Genomic DNA, 15,671 nt, shown 5'->3' on the forward strand with positions numbered 1-15,671 from the left:
CGGATCATAACACATAGTAGGTGACTATAGACTTACAAGATAGGATCAAGAACTCTCATATATTGATGAAAACATAATAGGTTCAGATCTGAAATCATAGCACTCGGGCCCTAGTGACAAGCATTAAGCATAGCAAAGTCGTAGCAACATTAATCTCAGAACATAGTGGATACTAGGGATCAAACCCTAACGAAACTAACTCGATTACATGATAAGTCTCATCCAACCCATCACCGTCCAACAAGCCTATGATGGAATTACTCACGCACGGCGGTGAGCATTATGAAATTGGTGATGGGGGATGGTTGATGATGACGACGGCGACGGATTCCCCTCTCCGGAGCCCCGAGCGGACTTCAGATCAGCCCTACCAAGAGAGTTCAGGGCCTGGCGACGGCTCCGTATCGTAAAACATGATGAATCTTTCTTTCTTTATTTTTTTCTCCCCGAAAGTAAATATATAGAATTAGGGTTGAGGTCGGAGAAGTTCCAGGGGCCCACGAGGTAGGGGGGCGCGCCCAGGGGGGCAGGCCCGCCCCCACCCTCATGGCTAGGGTGTGGGCCCCCTGGTCTTGATATTTTGTCAGTATTTTGTATTATTTTCAAAAAGACGCTCCATGGAGTTTCAGGTCATTCCGAGAATTTTTGTTTCTACACATAAATAACACAATGGCAATTCTGATGAAAACAGTGTCAGTCCGGGTTAGTTCCATTCACATCATGCAAGTTAGAGTCAAAAATAAAAGCAAACGTGTTTGAAAAAGTAGATACGACGAAGACGTATCAGACCCAAGGCCGAACTGTTGTATGACTTGGGTCGGGACCAGAGGTCGTTTTAGATGCGTGATTGTATTTTGATTGAGTAATGCAAGAATTATTTCCGCAAAAGAAAAATCATTGCAACACAATTGGTAATCCAAGATCTATTGTACCATGATATGAGTTCGAAGCACGGGAACAACATTGGATGATCCCAGATGCAATTTCTGTTGAATGTAGCGCATCCACCGCGCCCAAACGTTGACGCCAGCCCGGTTTACGTAAAGGCTATAGGGTTGGCGTATTCTGCTGTCGCCTCCCGTATAAACCCTACATCTCCAGCAATGGCGGGAACCCCAATTCCACATCCCCCGTTCCCCGCCTTTCCGCCTCTCCAGTCCCCATCCCCTCTCTCTCCCATCCTCTCCGGCGATGAGCTCGGTCGGGCGCGGCGGCAAGCGACGGGCGGGGCCTCCCGCAGCCCCATCCCCGCTGGCGGCGAAGCGGGCCCAGCCCATGCCGCCTGGCGCCCCACAGCCGCCTCCACCGGCTGCCGCGGCGGCGGCGGAGGAGGATATGATGGACGAGGACGTTTTCCTGGACGAGACTATCCTCGCGGAGGACGAGGCGGCGCTGCTGCTGCTCGACCGCGACGAGGCCCTCGCCTCCCGTCTTTCCAGGTGGAAGCGCCCCGCCCTCCCCGCCGACCTCGTCTCCGGTTGCTCCCGCTCCGTCGGTACGGCCCCATTCCCATGCCCGCCCGTCTTCCATCCCGAGCCTGGTTAGTTCAGCCTGCGTGGAAGGTGTAACTCGGGGCAGATCGAGTATTTTGCTCTTAAGCAACTGCCAATTGGCTAGGGGTTTGGTGTTCTTTGGTCCACAATGCCGCTTTAACCGAATTCATCTTGTTGATGCCTGGACTCGGGGACCTCTGGGATTTTGCGCATACAGCTTGTCGATTCAGTGCAGTTTAGGCTTAATCAACTTCCACATTTTGGTTGATGTGTCGATTGGATTAGTGAACACTAATAACTTTTTTGTTGTTGTCGTGGGAAATGGACCTTTTGAGTGTGCCAGGTGAACTGTGAAGATGTGCTTTGAAAAATAAATGCTTTGCACTGGATGCGTGGGAGGCGATTGAATGTAAACCTGTAACCGGTGCATTGCAGATTGTGAGATTATATGCAAAAGTCAAATGGAGTTATTTCTGGTCTGGAATTAGCAAAGCTTTTGTATTCAAAGAGGCATCAAATCCTTCCCTGTCTTGGCTGTACTTCTCACATTTCTGCTCGCAGTCTGGGTGGTGTCGTTGGGTCTCAGAATCACTATTATTTTGGATAGATACACGTAACTGCACGTTTGCATAATTGTTGATTTGTTTTCTAGTTCGTACAGACAATATAAAATTTAAAGCTCATGAATTGGGTTCTGAAGTGTCCCTCTCTCTTATGAAGGTCCATGAACCTCCATACAGTCTGCACACTGTATGATTTTATAACATGTTAATTACATGGGGGACACAAAGAGGAAATGCCGCATCCACCGATGGCAAAATAAAATAAAAGTTTTAGGCTGTGCTCTGGAAGGATTGTTTGTTATAGCACTAATAGTTGCTAGCCGTTTTGTTAATCTAAATTGGATAAAGCTTTATGTTAGATATACAGCTTCATCTTATTATTGATGTTGTTCCCTTCTGTTTGATTTTCCAGCTTTTCAGCAGCTGGATATAGATTATGTTATTGGTGAGAGCCACAAAGAGTTTCTGCCCAACTCTTCTGGTCCTGCGGCTATAATCAGGATTTTTGGTGTCACCAGAGAAGGTTATATGTTTCTGTGTTCATATGATTATTCTTCATCATGCGGCTTGTGCTGACGTGTGATACTATCTTATTATGTTCTCAGGTCACAGTGTGTGCTGTCAGGTGCATGGGTTTGAACCATATTTCTACATCAGCTGCCCGCCTGGAATGAGCCCTGATGATATTTCAGGCTTCAAACAAACACTAGAGGTTTCTACTTCTATCCTATTTTAAGTTGGCCCTTCTGCTCAATGAAGGAACTTCGGAAGTACATTCTTTCCTTATACCACTCTTCACAATGGTTTACAGGCGAGGATGAAGGAATCAAATAGGAATAGCAGTGTGCAAAGATTTGTGAAGAGTGTTGAGCTTCTGCAGAAGCAGACAATTATGCATTACCAGCCAAATAAATCTCAGTCCTTCCTCAAGATAGTAGTTGCCCTACCTACAATGGTTGCTAGCTGTCGTGGTCAGTGGTAGTTTAAGAAAAGTACACTTATTTTCCTTTGTCAATTGGCCTCGTTACCTCTATTTTCAATGAATAACCTTTAAGTCTAAAGAAGACTTTCATTTGCTTGCCTGCTAATTATTGTGTGAATCTTTTATCTTTACTTTGTACCCACCTTCTTTGACTTTTCTGCATCTGTGGCTAGCATCATCATCGCATTTTATGGCTTACCAAAATTGACATATTTTGTGTGTGCATTATAGGCATCCTTGAAAGGGGCATAACGATTGGCAGTCTTGGTTCAAAGAGTTTCGTGACATATGAAAGCAACATTCTCTTTGCCCTTCGCTTTATGATTGACTGCAACATTGTTGGTGGCAATTGGATTGAACTTCCTGCTGGGAAGTATAGAAAAGCAACTCGCGTCATGTCCTATTGCCAGCTAGAGTTGGATTGCCTGTATCCTCCATAGTGAATTTAATGCCTCCATCCTTATTTCTAAATCATGATATTGTTCATTCGGTCATTCCTTAAGTCAACCAACAGATATTCAGATTTGGTAAGCCATGCTCCTGAAGGGGAATACTCTAAGATGGCCCCCTTTCGCATATTAAGTTTTGACATCGAATGTGCTGGTCGCAAAGGACACTTCCCAGAACCAACTCATGATCCGGTTATTCAGGTTTGTTTCATTATTGTCGTATTTTGATAAGCCACTACATTTAATTTCCGATGTGAATGCCTTTATGTGCATATTATCTTGACATGCTTCCTTGGATTGAAATAGATTGCTAATTTGCTCACGCTTCAAGGCGAAGCCCAGCCTTTTGTACGGAATGTCATGACTCTTAAATCATGTTCTCCCATTGTCGGAGTGGATGTAATGTCATTTGACACAGAGCGAGATATTCTACTTGCTTGGAGGGTGAGTGTTGCCTCATTCTGAGTTAACAGTGTCAGTTTTTTTTGCGATCTATGATTGTATACAGATATAACCTGTATCCATGGTGAAAAAACATGTTTTTTTGTTGGTTTCTTTATATATACAGTTTGCTTTTTTTTTCTTCATATTACACTCTTCCAAAGTCAAATACATCATCTGATGGCAGACAAGTAACTTTATTGATATCAGCCCTGTTCTGCTTTGGTATTTTGCAGGATTTAATACGCGAGGCAGATCCTGATATTATAATTGGATACAATATCTGCAAATTTGATCTGCCATATCTTATTGACGTACATAAACTTTTGTAAAGTTTGAATGCTCTTACTCATTGCCCAACCTGGCAATTTTCTATCTCTTAGTATATGGTTTCACATATTTGCAGAGAGCTGAAGTTCTCAAGATAGTGGAGTTTCCACTACTTGGTCGAATCAGAAATAGCCGTGTCCGTGTCCGTGATACCACCTTCAACTCAAGGTTATTTTTTTGAGTGCTAGTCTTTGTGCATTTTATATTTGTTCGCTGTAGTCCATGTTAGTTTGCCCATAGTGCACTGTAGACCACTAAGTAGTATTCATTATCATTTGTGTTTGCCCATTATGGTCAAATAGCTGTGCAATTCTCCAAATTCTCCAAGTTCTGTTTGGTTATTTCCAGCGAGCCACTATGTTGCTGTTTCCTTTATTTTTAACTTGTGTGCCTACATATGCAGTCCATGTTTGATTGATTCCAGTGATGCATAATTTCTGATTTCAGATTTAGCTGAAATTATGCTGATCATGCTAATTTAATGCAAATGATGTCTGATTAATCCTTGTTTCAGTGCCATCTAATAAGTTTTAGCATTGCCATTCTCAGATATTTTATCCACAGTTTTTCTGCGTTCATATTTACGGGGTCATCCATAGATATCCTCTGTATTTTTTCTGGGGTCTATAATGGAGAAAATTCCTTATTTGACACTCTTAAAATCTGGTTCCTTATTTGACACTGGAAAAGTTTTTCTTCCCTATTTGACACTAGTCCTAAATTTTATTCCCTATACGACACTTCCGTTCATTTTGAGCCTAAACGACACCTGAAAAGACGATTTTGCCCCTCATGCGGTATGTGTGTGCGCGCGTGTGTGCTGTTGCGTGTGTGGGTGCACGCGCACAGGTGTACTGCTGCTGCATGTGTGCTGCTGCACGTGTGTTTGCTACTGCGTGTGTACGTGCGTGCGCGCGCGTGTGTGTGTTGTTGCGTGCCTATGTGCTGCCTGCGTGTGTGCTGCTGCTACTGCGTGTGTGTGTATGTGTGTGTGTGCTGCGTGCGTGTGTGTTGATGCGTGTGCGTGCGTGTGCATGTGTGTTGCTGCGTGTGTGTGCACGCACGCGTGCGTGTTGTTGCGTGTGTGCGCGCGTGCGTGTGTGTTGGTGCATGTGTATGTGTTGCTGCGTGTGTGCTCCTGCCCTCGCATTGATGCTGCGTGTGCGCGCTATTGCCCCCCCACACACACATACCACATGAGGGGCAAAAGAGTCTTTTCAGATGCCATTTAGGCTCAAAATGGACGGAAATGTCATATAGGGAATAAAATTTAGAACTTGTGTCAAATAGGGAAGAAAAACTTTCCAGTGTCAAATAAGGAAGCAGATTTTAGTGTCAAATAAGAAATTTTCTCTCTATAATGGGCTTTCTACAATGCAGTCTTTGTGGAGTAAACATTCGGTTTGCTGTTTATATGCTATTCTTTGCAATGAAGGATAGTTAGGGAAATACCATGATATTATGGACTTCACTATGCTTTGTAATTTTGTACCCTGCCTTAATTGTTGCGTGCTAATGCTATAAGATTTTATGACCCTGCAAGGTGCAATAGCATATATTTTACTAAGACGTTTTGGAAGTTTAAATTGAACTGCCAAAATGTCTTATATTTAGGAACAGAGGGTGTAAAACTCAAGAACTTGCTAGTAGTATTCACATGAAAAAATTATTGATGGCGTGTTCGTTACTCTTATCCAGGCAATATGGTATGCGTGAAAGTAAAGATGTAACTGTTGAGGGAAGGGTACAATTTGATCTTCTGCAGGTTGTGATCTACTGTTTTACACAACTAGACCAGTAGTTTTCATTACTTTTAGTTACATGACAGTATCTCATCTTCTCTTTATCCTTACTTTCTGCATGTGGGCAGGCTATGCAAAGGGATTACAAGCTGAGTTCTTATTCATTGAACTCTGTATCTGCACATTTTCTAGGGGAGCAAGTAAGTCCAACCATTTTAAGTGGCCTTGGTTGCTGTCAGCGCACCCCTAAGTATTGTATTCACTCATATTCATGCCGTTATTATTTAAACTCTCGTTGTGTTATGGGCTAAAATGGTATCCATGCCCATACAAGGGTGCATGACGCAAGTCCCATCTGTTCATTAGTACTGACGGAATCAAACAGATTAGAATTTGGGGAAGAGTTATGCTCTTAGAAAAGGAGGTTGGTTTAGTCAGGGGAATCAAGATAAAAGTTTATTAAGAAGCGAAGATCCTATTCCTGTGGGACAAGCTAAGTCACTTATATAAAGGTCTACTATGTAATTATTTGCATTACACAATGAAATAATTAGAAGTTCTCTAAGTCTCAGAGCCTTTCTAACACATCAGGGACGAGGCCTACAAGTTGTCGAGGACCTTTGACTCTTAACCTACCAAATTATTCCGTCGTGAACCAAGGTCCAGAACACTTCGGACTGGAACTCAGTTTGACTTCACTAAAATAATTCCAAAGTGTGCTAATTGCCTAATTTGATGCAAATGGCTATGTAGTATCGATTTAATACTCTTTTCTTCTTATTGTTCTGATATTAGATTTTCATGCGCAGAAAGAGGACGTTCATCATTCAATCATATCTGATCTTCAAAATGGAAACTCAGAGACACGAAGGCGTCTTGCAGTTTATTGCTTGAAGGTCAGCCTAATTGTTCTTTGAGTCATCTGCTAATAAACTGCTGAAATGTGCTTATGAAGTAGCTGGTTTAGTTATGGGCATTTTGTTCTACATTTCTGATTGGGCTTTGAGATTTTCCTTTTTTTCTTCTCAAATAATGTCCTTGTAGGTTCTCAGAAGGATTTGGACTAATTTGGTCCAACTTAATAGTTATATATTGCTCTTACACTTCTCATCATAAGATATGTACCTAGTGGTCTGTAGTGCATGCTTTCAACATCATCATTAGTCTGAGATTGCAATTTTATGATTCACCGATGTCATTTTCTAAACACATTAGTTGTTTGGGAGGCAATATTATTTATTACCCTTGACATAGATGTCAAGAATGAAACAAGATAAATTTGAATCGGGACAACATACATATTAATATATTCTGTTTGTCTAATAATCTCTTTCACTTGAAGACTTATGTTGCAGCTTGCATTATGTATACTTAAGAAATTTCCCCAAATTATGTTACTGTCTGATGAATGAACAATTCAATGTTTGAAAAACAATTGCAATACATGGAAACATTTGCTCCTTATCTCTGGCCAGTAGGTCTGCCGGTATCTTAGTTGTAAGCTAGGATGATACTTGTGCAAAATGACCTATAAAATTTGTACCTTTGAGTTGATCACTAGCCTTTCCTCGAAGTGTGTTCCCAACATGCTCTTTTCCATTTCTGTACACACAGGATGCTTATCTTCCACAAAGACTGTTAGATAAATTGATGTACATCTACAACTACGTAGAGATGGCGAGGGTCACAGGAGTTCCCATTTCTTTTCTGCTCTCGAGGGGACAGAGCATTAAGGTGACAACAACATCAAATTCTGCCAATAGATATATTCCACTCTAGCATTCTAACAGGAATTTCAATATGGTCTTCAGGTCCTCTCACAGTTACTGAGGAAAGCAAAACAGAGAAACCTTGTTATACCAAACATAAAGGGCCAAAGTTCTGGGCAAGATACCTTTGAGGGTGCAACTGTAAGTCGATTGGCATGATCTGCATTTTCCAACCTCATTGTTTTTTTTGTCATGATGCAGTAGCAGCTATTACACTTACTACATATCTATTTATCACGCCATAAAAACATCATACTGCACATTATGACCCTTTGAATTTCTTGCCTTGACCGTATAGATATTGTTATGTGAGATAAGGATATTTCCCATACTGACAACTAGGTTATCACCACCAATGCAAAAAACTACTGTGGATCATGCATAATGCATCTTGATTGCTTACCATGAACACATATTTGTGTATACCAACTCTCTTTCCACCTGGGAAGTAAGGAAGCATTCAGCAATAATTTTTACTTCTCCATTTTCTAAACTGATCATGCAATGAAAAACATCGTTCTTTTTGTTCTTTTTTCCGTTTTATTGTCCAATGATTCTTGTTTTCTGTAATCTGTCTCACCCTTCAATTTAGGTTTTGGAGGCAAGGGCTGGATTTTATGAGAAGCCCATTGCAACTTTGGACTTTGCTTCTCTGTATCCATCCATCATGATGGCCCATAACCTATGCTACTGCACTTTGGTAAACATAATTCTTTTAATTGCTATGCCAATATCTGAAAAAAAAAACAATGCTGTCTGAAAATTGGGTTAATGTGTATTCAAATGGGTTTTAAGGTTCCCCCTGAGGATGTCCGTAAACTCAACTTGCCTCCAGAAAGCCTCTACAAAACCCCATCTGGTGAAATATTTGTGAAACCAGAGTTGCAAAAGGTAATTCTTTCCCGGCACTTAACTCTTCTAACAATTCCGTGGAAAAAGTGATGATTATGTGCATTGACCGAGGCTGGGGGTACCATTTCTCTGTTCTATTTTTTTATATACCTTTTGCTTCCTGGCATGGTAAATGATCTTCGTGACAGAAACAGTGTTTCCTAACCAATATTATATCTCCAATATCAGGGTATACTTCCTGAAATCCTTGAAGAACTGTTGGCTGCTCGGAAAAGAGCAAAAGCAGATTTGAAGGTATATTTCTCCCATGTTATTACAGTGAGAAAATTATAGTCAAGACTCTTTAGATTTATAAATGCTAAACATTGTGCATTACATGTCTTCAATCCTATATTATAATCACCAGTAACCTTTTCAGGAAGCAAAGGACCCATTCGAAAGAGCGGTTCTTGATGGTCGTCAGCTTGCCCTAAAAGTACTTAAATATCTATTTCCTAACACTCTCGCCCCCCTCAAACAGTGGTACATAAAACGCGACTCCTTGAATCTTGACATTGTTTAATGGGTCTATTTCAGATAAGTGCAAATTCAGTTTATGGTTTTACTGGTGCTACTGTTGGTCAATTGCCCTGTTTAGAGATTTCTTCAAGTGTTACGAGCTACGGTGAGCATGAATTCTTCGCTTAATATAGTGCACGTGTACATTTCATAGTACCCTGAAACATTCAAGAACATGTTGAATTGTGTGGTACTGAAGGATTTTTATTCTACAGGTAGACAGATGATTGAGCACACAAAGAAGCTTGTTGAAGATAAATTCACAACACTTGGAGGCTATGAGCATAATGCAGAGGTGTACTATCAGTTACCATATCCTGTGTTTGTATAAGCTTGCAATATTTCATGTTAACTTGTCTGCTCTACATTAGCAAGTTGTCAAGCCTTCAGTTACCCATTTCCATCTGATATGGCAGATATGAATCCATGAGGCATTCTATATCAGATTCGTACCGACAACTTCTATCAGCATACTCAGTTACTTAGCATTTACTAACCTGTGAATCTGTCCATCTCAACGGGACATGGTGGCAAATCCTTCCTACAAAGGAGTGTCAAAACTACACAATGTTAGTTTTATCTTTGTTAAGCTTCATGCACTAGCAGACACAATTAAAAGTCCGAACTCATGGAAAGGGCTAGGCAATCCACATATACACTTCAGCATCCCCTCTCATGTGTGACGCGGGAAGTCAACATGTGAATAGACTCAGAGGTATGGCTCAAGAGGCCTACGTGGGCACAGGGGTCAAGAACAATCTTTCAATAAATTGCGACAGCCAGGACTTGAACTCAAGGCCTTAGGCTCTGATACCATGTTAAGCTTCATCCACTAGCCAACACAACCAAAAGTCTGAACTCATGGAAAGGAGCAATCCACATACACACTTCAATAGATGTCAGCACAATGTTGGCTCAGAACTATTTGTAATGTCCCTGCAAAGCTAGCAGTTTTGTGAAGCTTCACTAGAGTTTCAATGACATGTGGGACCTGGACCCACATGGTATTCTCACAGCTGGTACCATTTTTCCAAAATGCAACTTTCCAGTGTCATGTTTGTGATTTCCCCCAAATCTTATATGCAAGTAGCAACCTCAGGACCTTGTTCATGTGACATCTTGCTTCCATGCATTCAATTAGTTTGCAGGCTAGATATCAGCATAATAATCACTTTCGATCTGTATGCAAGCTTCTTTTTCCTGCTTTAGTCTATATGCACTTGGTTAGTCTATTTGTTGGGATTTTCACACTTTTCAATCATGTTCTGATGGTTGACGCAAATTCTTTTGGACATTCCAGGTGATTTATGGAGATACTGATTCTGTGATGGTACAGTTTGGCGTTTCTACAGTCGAGGACGCAATGAAATTGGGAAGAGAAGCTGCAGAGTATATTAGTGGAACATTTATTAAGGTGACTACAGATACTCTTGTCATTACTTGGTATTGTAACATTGTTTTGAGGGAAAACAGTGGGAAATATCACACTCTATAACTTTATATCAATAAGAACCGGAGTTTGGAGATACATAAGTAAAGCAACAATAACAACAACAAAGCCCTGTCAAGTTGGGGTAGGCTAGAGTTGAAACCCATAAGATCTTGAAACCTAGTCATGGTTCTGGCACGTGGATATCTAACTTCCACTCACCTATCCATGGCTAGTTCTTTGGTGATATTCCAGTCCTTCAGGTCTCTCTTTACGGCCTCCTCCATGCCAAGTTTGGTCTACCCTTACCTCTCTAGACAATATCAGCACACTTTAATTTTCTGCTATGCACCTGCGCTTCTGGAGGCCTGTGTTGTATATGCCCAATCCATCTCAGACGATGTTGGACAAGCTTCTCTTCAATTGGTGCAACCCCAACTCTATCACGTATGTCATCATTCTGGACCCGGTCCTTGTGTTGCCTGTGCTTTGCAATGGGAGCATACATATTTTAGTGGTTTAACACAAATACACAATCATGTCTCCTCATGCACATCATACAGTATTGTCGCCCAATATCATATTTTTGTTATAATTAACAAATGCCGACGTAGCGTGATTGCGAGGATTGCGAGGAGAAGAAGGAAGCCACGGGGGCCTGGGCCGTGGACAGCTCGAGCCACAATGTGGTTGCGTGGAGGAGAGCGGTGGCAAGCAGGAGTGATCCCCTTTTCCCGGCGCCACCAGCATCAGCTAGGCGTGCCTCATCTGCTCGGACCAGCGTGTCCCTGATGAGGATATACCTTGGCAACACCGATCCTGACATTCAGGAGGCCCCAGGGCGAATTTTGAACAATACGCATACCTCTTATAGTAAAACAAAATTATTCCGTCTTTTGTATCTATGCCACAAAAATGTTTATGATAAGTTCTATACATTGCCACATAATAACTTTCAATAGATTCAACAATTTCAGGAGAACATTTTTAATTCTAAACCAAATAAAATTTCTGAAATAAGAGATGAAAGAAGAAATTAAAATGTTGGCTAATCTTTAAATCTCGAAGAAAAATGCATGCCTGACATGGTCACACATGGAAAATAAATCACCGAATATAGATCCATCGTACGTGCATCATAAATCAAAGAAGAGAAAACACGGTATAAGAATTAAGAAGTGTGGGAAAATAATGCCAGAATTGACGGCTTGCCATGAACTCCACAGATTGTGTGCACCTGACATCAGTTCGGATGGCTCGCACAAGAAAAATACCAATAAGAAGTAATAGATGAAGAAAATCCACTATGAAATAAATAAATTAAATGTTGAGTCACAGGAACCATTGCAAAGGCTATATCTATTGATTAGCCCTTTGCTTGAGGAACAGGATTGCTCTAAAAGAGGTGCTTGAAGAAATGTAACAGAAGTAAAGAAAGGTAGCAGCAGTATTTTCTTTTTTGACTGCAAGGAAAAAGGAAAAAGTTGAGAGAAGAAAAAGGAAATTAAAGAATTCTTTTGAGGGTATAAAGATAAGGACAGGAGAGAGCCATATCATGTTAATAGGTTGGGCCTTCTGGCTTGTTCAGTTTCTTTACTGCATGTATATAGATGGGCCTATGTGCTCACAGACGAGCGGGCACGCACTGCCAAAAACCCTGGAAAACTGGACACAACAAAATCGGTGGGAAGTGTAGAGGATGGACGGACGGAACGGGTGACATGGGGAGAGGCTGACGAAAAGAAGATGTACGACGGAGCGTTAAGTTCTTTGTTGATAGGAGATATAAGTATCTCTATAACATGGATAGTATGTACCCTGTGACGTTCATCCTAGTCTCTAGTGTCCTTCCCTCATAGCCACAAGCCTGTTCACCCTCTAAGGTGACTTGTATCTTTCAATCCGATCAGGACTTGGAGATGTGTGTAAGGAGCATTTCTGTACTAATTCTACTTGTATTGAAGGTCTGTCGGAAAAGATAAATCCAACCAATTAATCAAGCAGTTGGCGATCTCATCAGAAGCAAAGTAAAAAAGTAGAAGGAACTGGGGCATTGAAAGGATCAGGGGCTACATTTTCTTTAGCATGATATTCATTTTTAGGGCCAGATCCGAGGTTTGTAAGAGGGTTCAAGCGGGGTTGTGAGAGAGCCATAATCTATGTTGTGCTAAGGAATTTGTGGCTAGCCTCACTCTCATCTCTTGTTATTGTTTCATCACCATTAATTTGGTTCTCTCTACGAGGCTCATCTACTTTGTTCTTGGTAGCTGCATGCTTGTTCGATATCTCAAAATATCAGATCAGATCCTGTTAACTGCTTCACATTAGATCAGTGTCATTATAACATGTTTGTTCCTGTAATAAATCCTAGCTGAATTTAAGTCCTTGCCAACTATCCAATTTTGTTAAACTAATAACTTTCAATTTTATTATTTGTTGATTTTTACATCTGTTGTGCAGCCCATCAAGCTAGAGTTTGAGAAAGTTTACTTTCCATACCTACTGATCAGCAAGAAGAGATATGCTGGTTTGTACTGGACAAATCCTGAGAAATTTGACAAAATGGACACAAAAGGTATTTATTGCATTATAGTTGTTGTCATCCTACTTTCCTGCTTTAACATGTATTCTTCTACCTTTGCATACAGGTATTGAAACAGTTCGAAGGGACAACTGTTTATTGGTAAAGAACCTGGTGACTGAGTGCCTTCATAAAATACTAGTGGACCGAGATGTTCCTGGTGCAGTCCAATATGTCAAGAATACCATATCTGATCTATTAATGAACCGTGTGGACTTGTCACTTCTGGTTATAACAAAGGTGAATTAGTATGCAATTCATCCATAAAGATCACTAAAGCTTGAAATCCTCTGGTTACTCACAATGGCTCTGATCTGCAGGGTTTGACAAAAACAGGAGAAGACTATGCTGTAAAAGCCGCCCATGTGGAGCTTGCTGAGAGGATGCGGAAGGTACTGACACTTGATATTTTTCCTAAATGGTGCTTATCTTTGTTCATTCCTTGTGGAGATTGGAGGCATGTGACTGGCATAACTCTGATTCTTTTGAGCAGAGGGATGCTGCTACTGCACCAACTGTTGGCGACCGGGTTCCTTATGTTATAATAAAAGCAGCAAAAGGGGCAAAGGTAACTCATATGTATTTGCTGTTGTAGAGTCGTATATTTCTTCTGTTATACGTAGCTGTGTTGATACATTTGTCTTTCTACATACAGGCATATGAGAAGTCAGAAGATCCAATTTACGTTCTGGATAATAACATTCCAATAGATCCTCAGTACTACCTTGAGAACCAAATTAGCAAAGTTTGTCCAGAACACCCTTCTTTACATTCAAAACCTATTTTTTTTCCCACTTCTCATGAAGTATGAATTTTTTATTGTCAGCCACTGTTGAGAATATTCGAACCAATTCTGAAGAACGCGAGCAGAGAACTGCTTCATGGAAGTCATACCAGAGCTGTTTCAATCTCAACTCCTTCAAATAGCGGGATAATGAAATTTGCAAAGAAACAACTGACTTGCCTCGGATGCAAAGCAGTTATAAGGTAATTCTCCTACAATGTTGCAAAAAAATATGCACTCTATTTTCCTTCTGTTGGAACTGTGAGCATTTGCTTCCCAGTATTTAATTCTGCAGTGCAGATGCCGTACTTTAAAATGACCTTGCATTATAATATTCCTATTCCAGCAGTAAAACCATAATTTTACTCCCTTTGCTGTAATGAATGACCCAGTCTTCTAATCGACCCATTGTCACCCTGCAGTGGTCCCAACCAAACACTTTGCTCACATTGCAAGGGAAGGGAAGCAGAGTTATACTACAAAACAGTAGCAAATGGTAGGATCTCAATCCTCTGAAATGTTTCTCAAATTTTGTAAAAGGTATACTGTCAACAAGCGTCCGATGACTGACTGGTTTACCTTAAACACCCACAGTTTCTGATCTGGAGATGCTCTTTGGGAAGCTATGGACGCAGTGCCAGGAGTGCCAAGGCTCCCTACACCAGGACGTTCTGTGCACCAGGTTTGCCCATCAAAATTTGTTCATCAGCATGCTCCAATCTTTGAACTTGAACCAAAAGCTTAAGACTCCTGTCGGTGTCATCATTGTAGTCGGGACTGCCCTATTTTCTACCGGCGGAGGAAGGCACAGAAGGACATGGCTGAAGCTAGGGTGCAGCTTGATCGTTGGGACTTCTGAGTCCTCTCAATACTCTGAGAACTTCCATTTTTCTCCCTCCGCCAACTTGTGAGGGTGTTATCGCGAATGGCTCGCTGCCGCTAAGATCACGTGATTGCATCATGATGCATGATGGGCCAGGGCTATGGTGAAAGATCGGTAGCGCTTGCTCTGAGTTCGAATGGGGTTTGAGGTTGGCTTGTTGTAGTTAATGCGCGTGTCTGCTTAGTTTGTAGCCAGTATAACCTTGACAGATGGTTGATTGCTGCCTCCCTAATTGTGCCGGACTGCTGATGCGTAAGTAGAAGTTGAGTTGGTCAGAATTTTATGTAGCAATGTCTATCGGCATGTTTTTGTAATTTGTCCTGCTCAATTATATTTGAGAAAATATTAAAAAAAATCATTTGTGTGTTCTACGCTATTCATGATTTTTTGTATACGTTCACATGCTTTAAAGCGACTTTAATGCGCAGGAGTTTTTCATTTGTTTGGTAAACTTGGAGAGTTCCTTGAATTGTTGACCCTATAAAATCATGATTGTGTTGGGAGTTTTGGGGACATGCATGCAGAGCTGGGCTAGGTGGCAAAATTTCTGTGTTTGGACCCTTTTGGCGAAGTTTAGCCGGATCTGACCCTTGCCTACCGCGAGGCCCTGTGCGGTAAGTTAATGGCAGCCGCTGTCAACCAATTGTATCGGGGCATCGGGGCTAACGTTGCCTAACGGCACTACCGCCAGGGTGGACGGTGGTAGGGTAGCTAAAGCTACCGCCACCCTTTGCGGCGGTAAGGTGTGCTAAGCCTTGCGTGTGCGCTAGGGTTTTGTAACAGAAAGTTGATGATTTTTTACGGTAGGGTTTTAG

General features: G+C 41.4%; 1 protein-coding gene across 2 annotated transcripts; it reads left to right on the top strand.

The window, feature by feature from the left end:
* Window positions 1-1,128: 1,128 nt before the first annotated feature.
* LOC119286491 (DNA polymerase delta catalytic subunit) lies at window positions 1,129-15,236 on the top strand. 2 transcript variants are annotated; one of them, XM_037565874.1, is made up of 30 exons: window positions 1,136-1,495; window positions 2,469-2,579; window positions 2,662-2,768; window positions 2,868-3,027; window positions 3,270-3,465; window positions 3,553-3,688; window positions 3,794-3,931; window positions 4,165-4,242; window positions 4,335-4,426; window positions 5,957-6,023; window positions 6,129-6,200; window positions 6,810-6,896; window positions 7,615-7,734; window positions 7,812-7,910; window positions 8,362-8,469; window positions 8,565-8,660; window positions 8,850-8,915; window positions 9,040-9,096; window positions 9,198-9,285; window positions 9,395-9,474; window positions 10,480-10,593; window positions 13,069-13,183; window positions 13,257-13,429; window positions 13,510-13,581; window positions 13,683-13,757; window positions 13,845-13,934; window positions 14,016-14,176; window positions 14,396-14,469; window positions 14,568-14,655; window positions 14,745-15,236. In XM_037565874.1, the coding sequence occupies exons 1-30, from the start codon at window positions 1,192-1,194 to the stop codon at window positions 14,830-14,832; spliced, it is 3,312 nt and encodes a 1,103-aa protein (XP_037421771.1). In that variant the 5' UTR covers window positions 1,136-1,191; the 3' UTR covers window positions 14,833-15,236. The 2 variants fall into 2 exon arrangements, with proteins under 2 accessions (XP_037421772.1, XP_037421771.1); XM_037565875.1 differs by lacking the exons at window positions 13,069-13,183; window positions 13,257-13,429; window positions 13,510-13,581; ... (4 more) ...; window positions 14,568-14,655; window positions 14,745-15,236 and adding an exon at window positions 11,223-13,062 and having other exon boundaries at window positions 1,129-1,495.
* Window positions 15,237-15,671: the final 435 nt, after the last annotated feature.

The sequence above is a fragment of the Triticum dicoccoides genome, chromosome 4A, assembly GCF_002162155.2.
Source record: "Triticum dicoccoides isolate Atlit2015 ecotype Zavitan chromosome 4A, WEW_v2.0, whole genome shotgun sequence".
Taxonomy (NCBI): Eukaryota; Viridiplantae; Streptophyta; class Magnoliopsida; order Poales; family Poaceae; genus Triticum; species Triticum dicoccoides.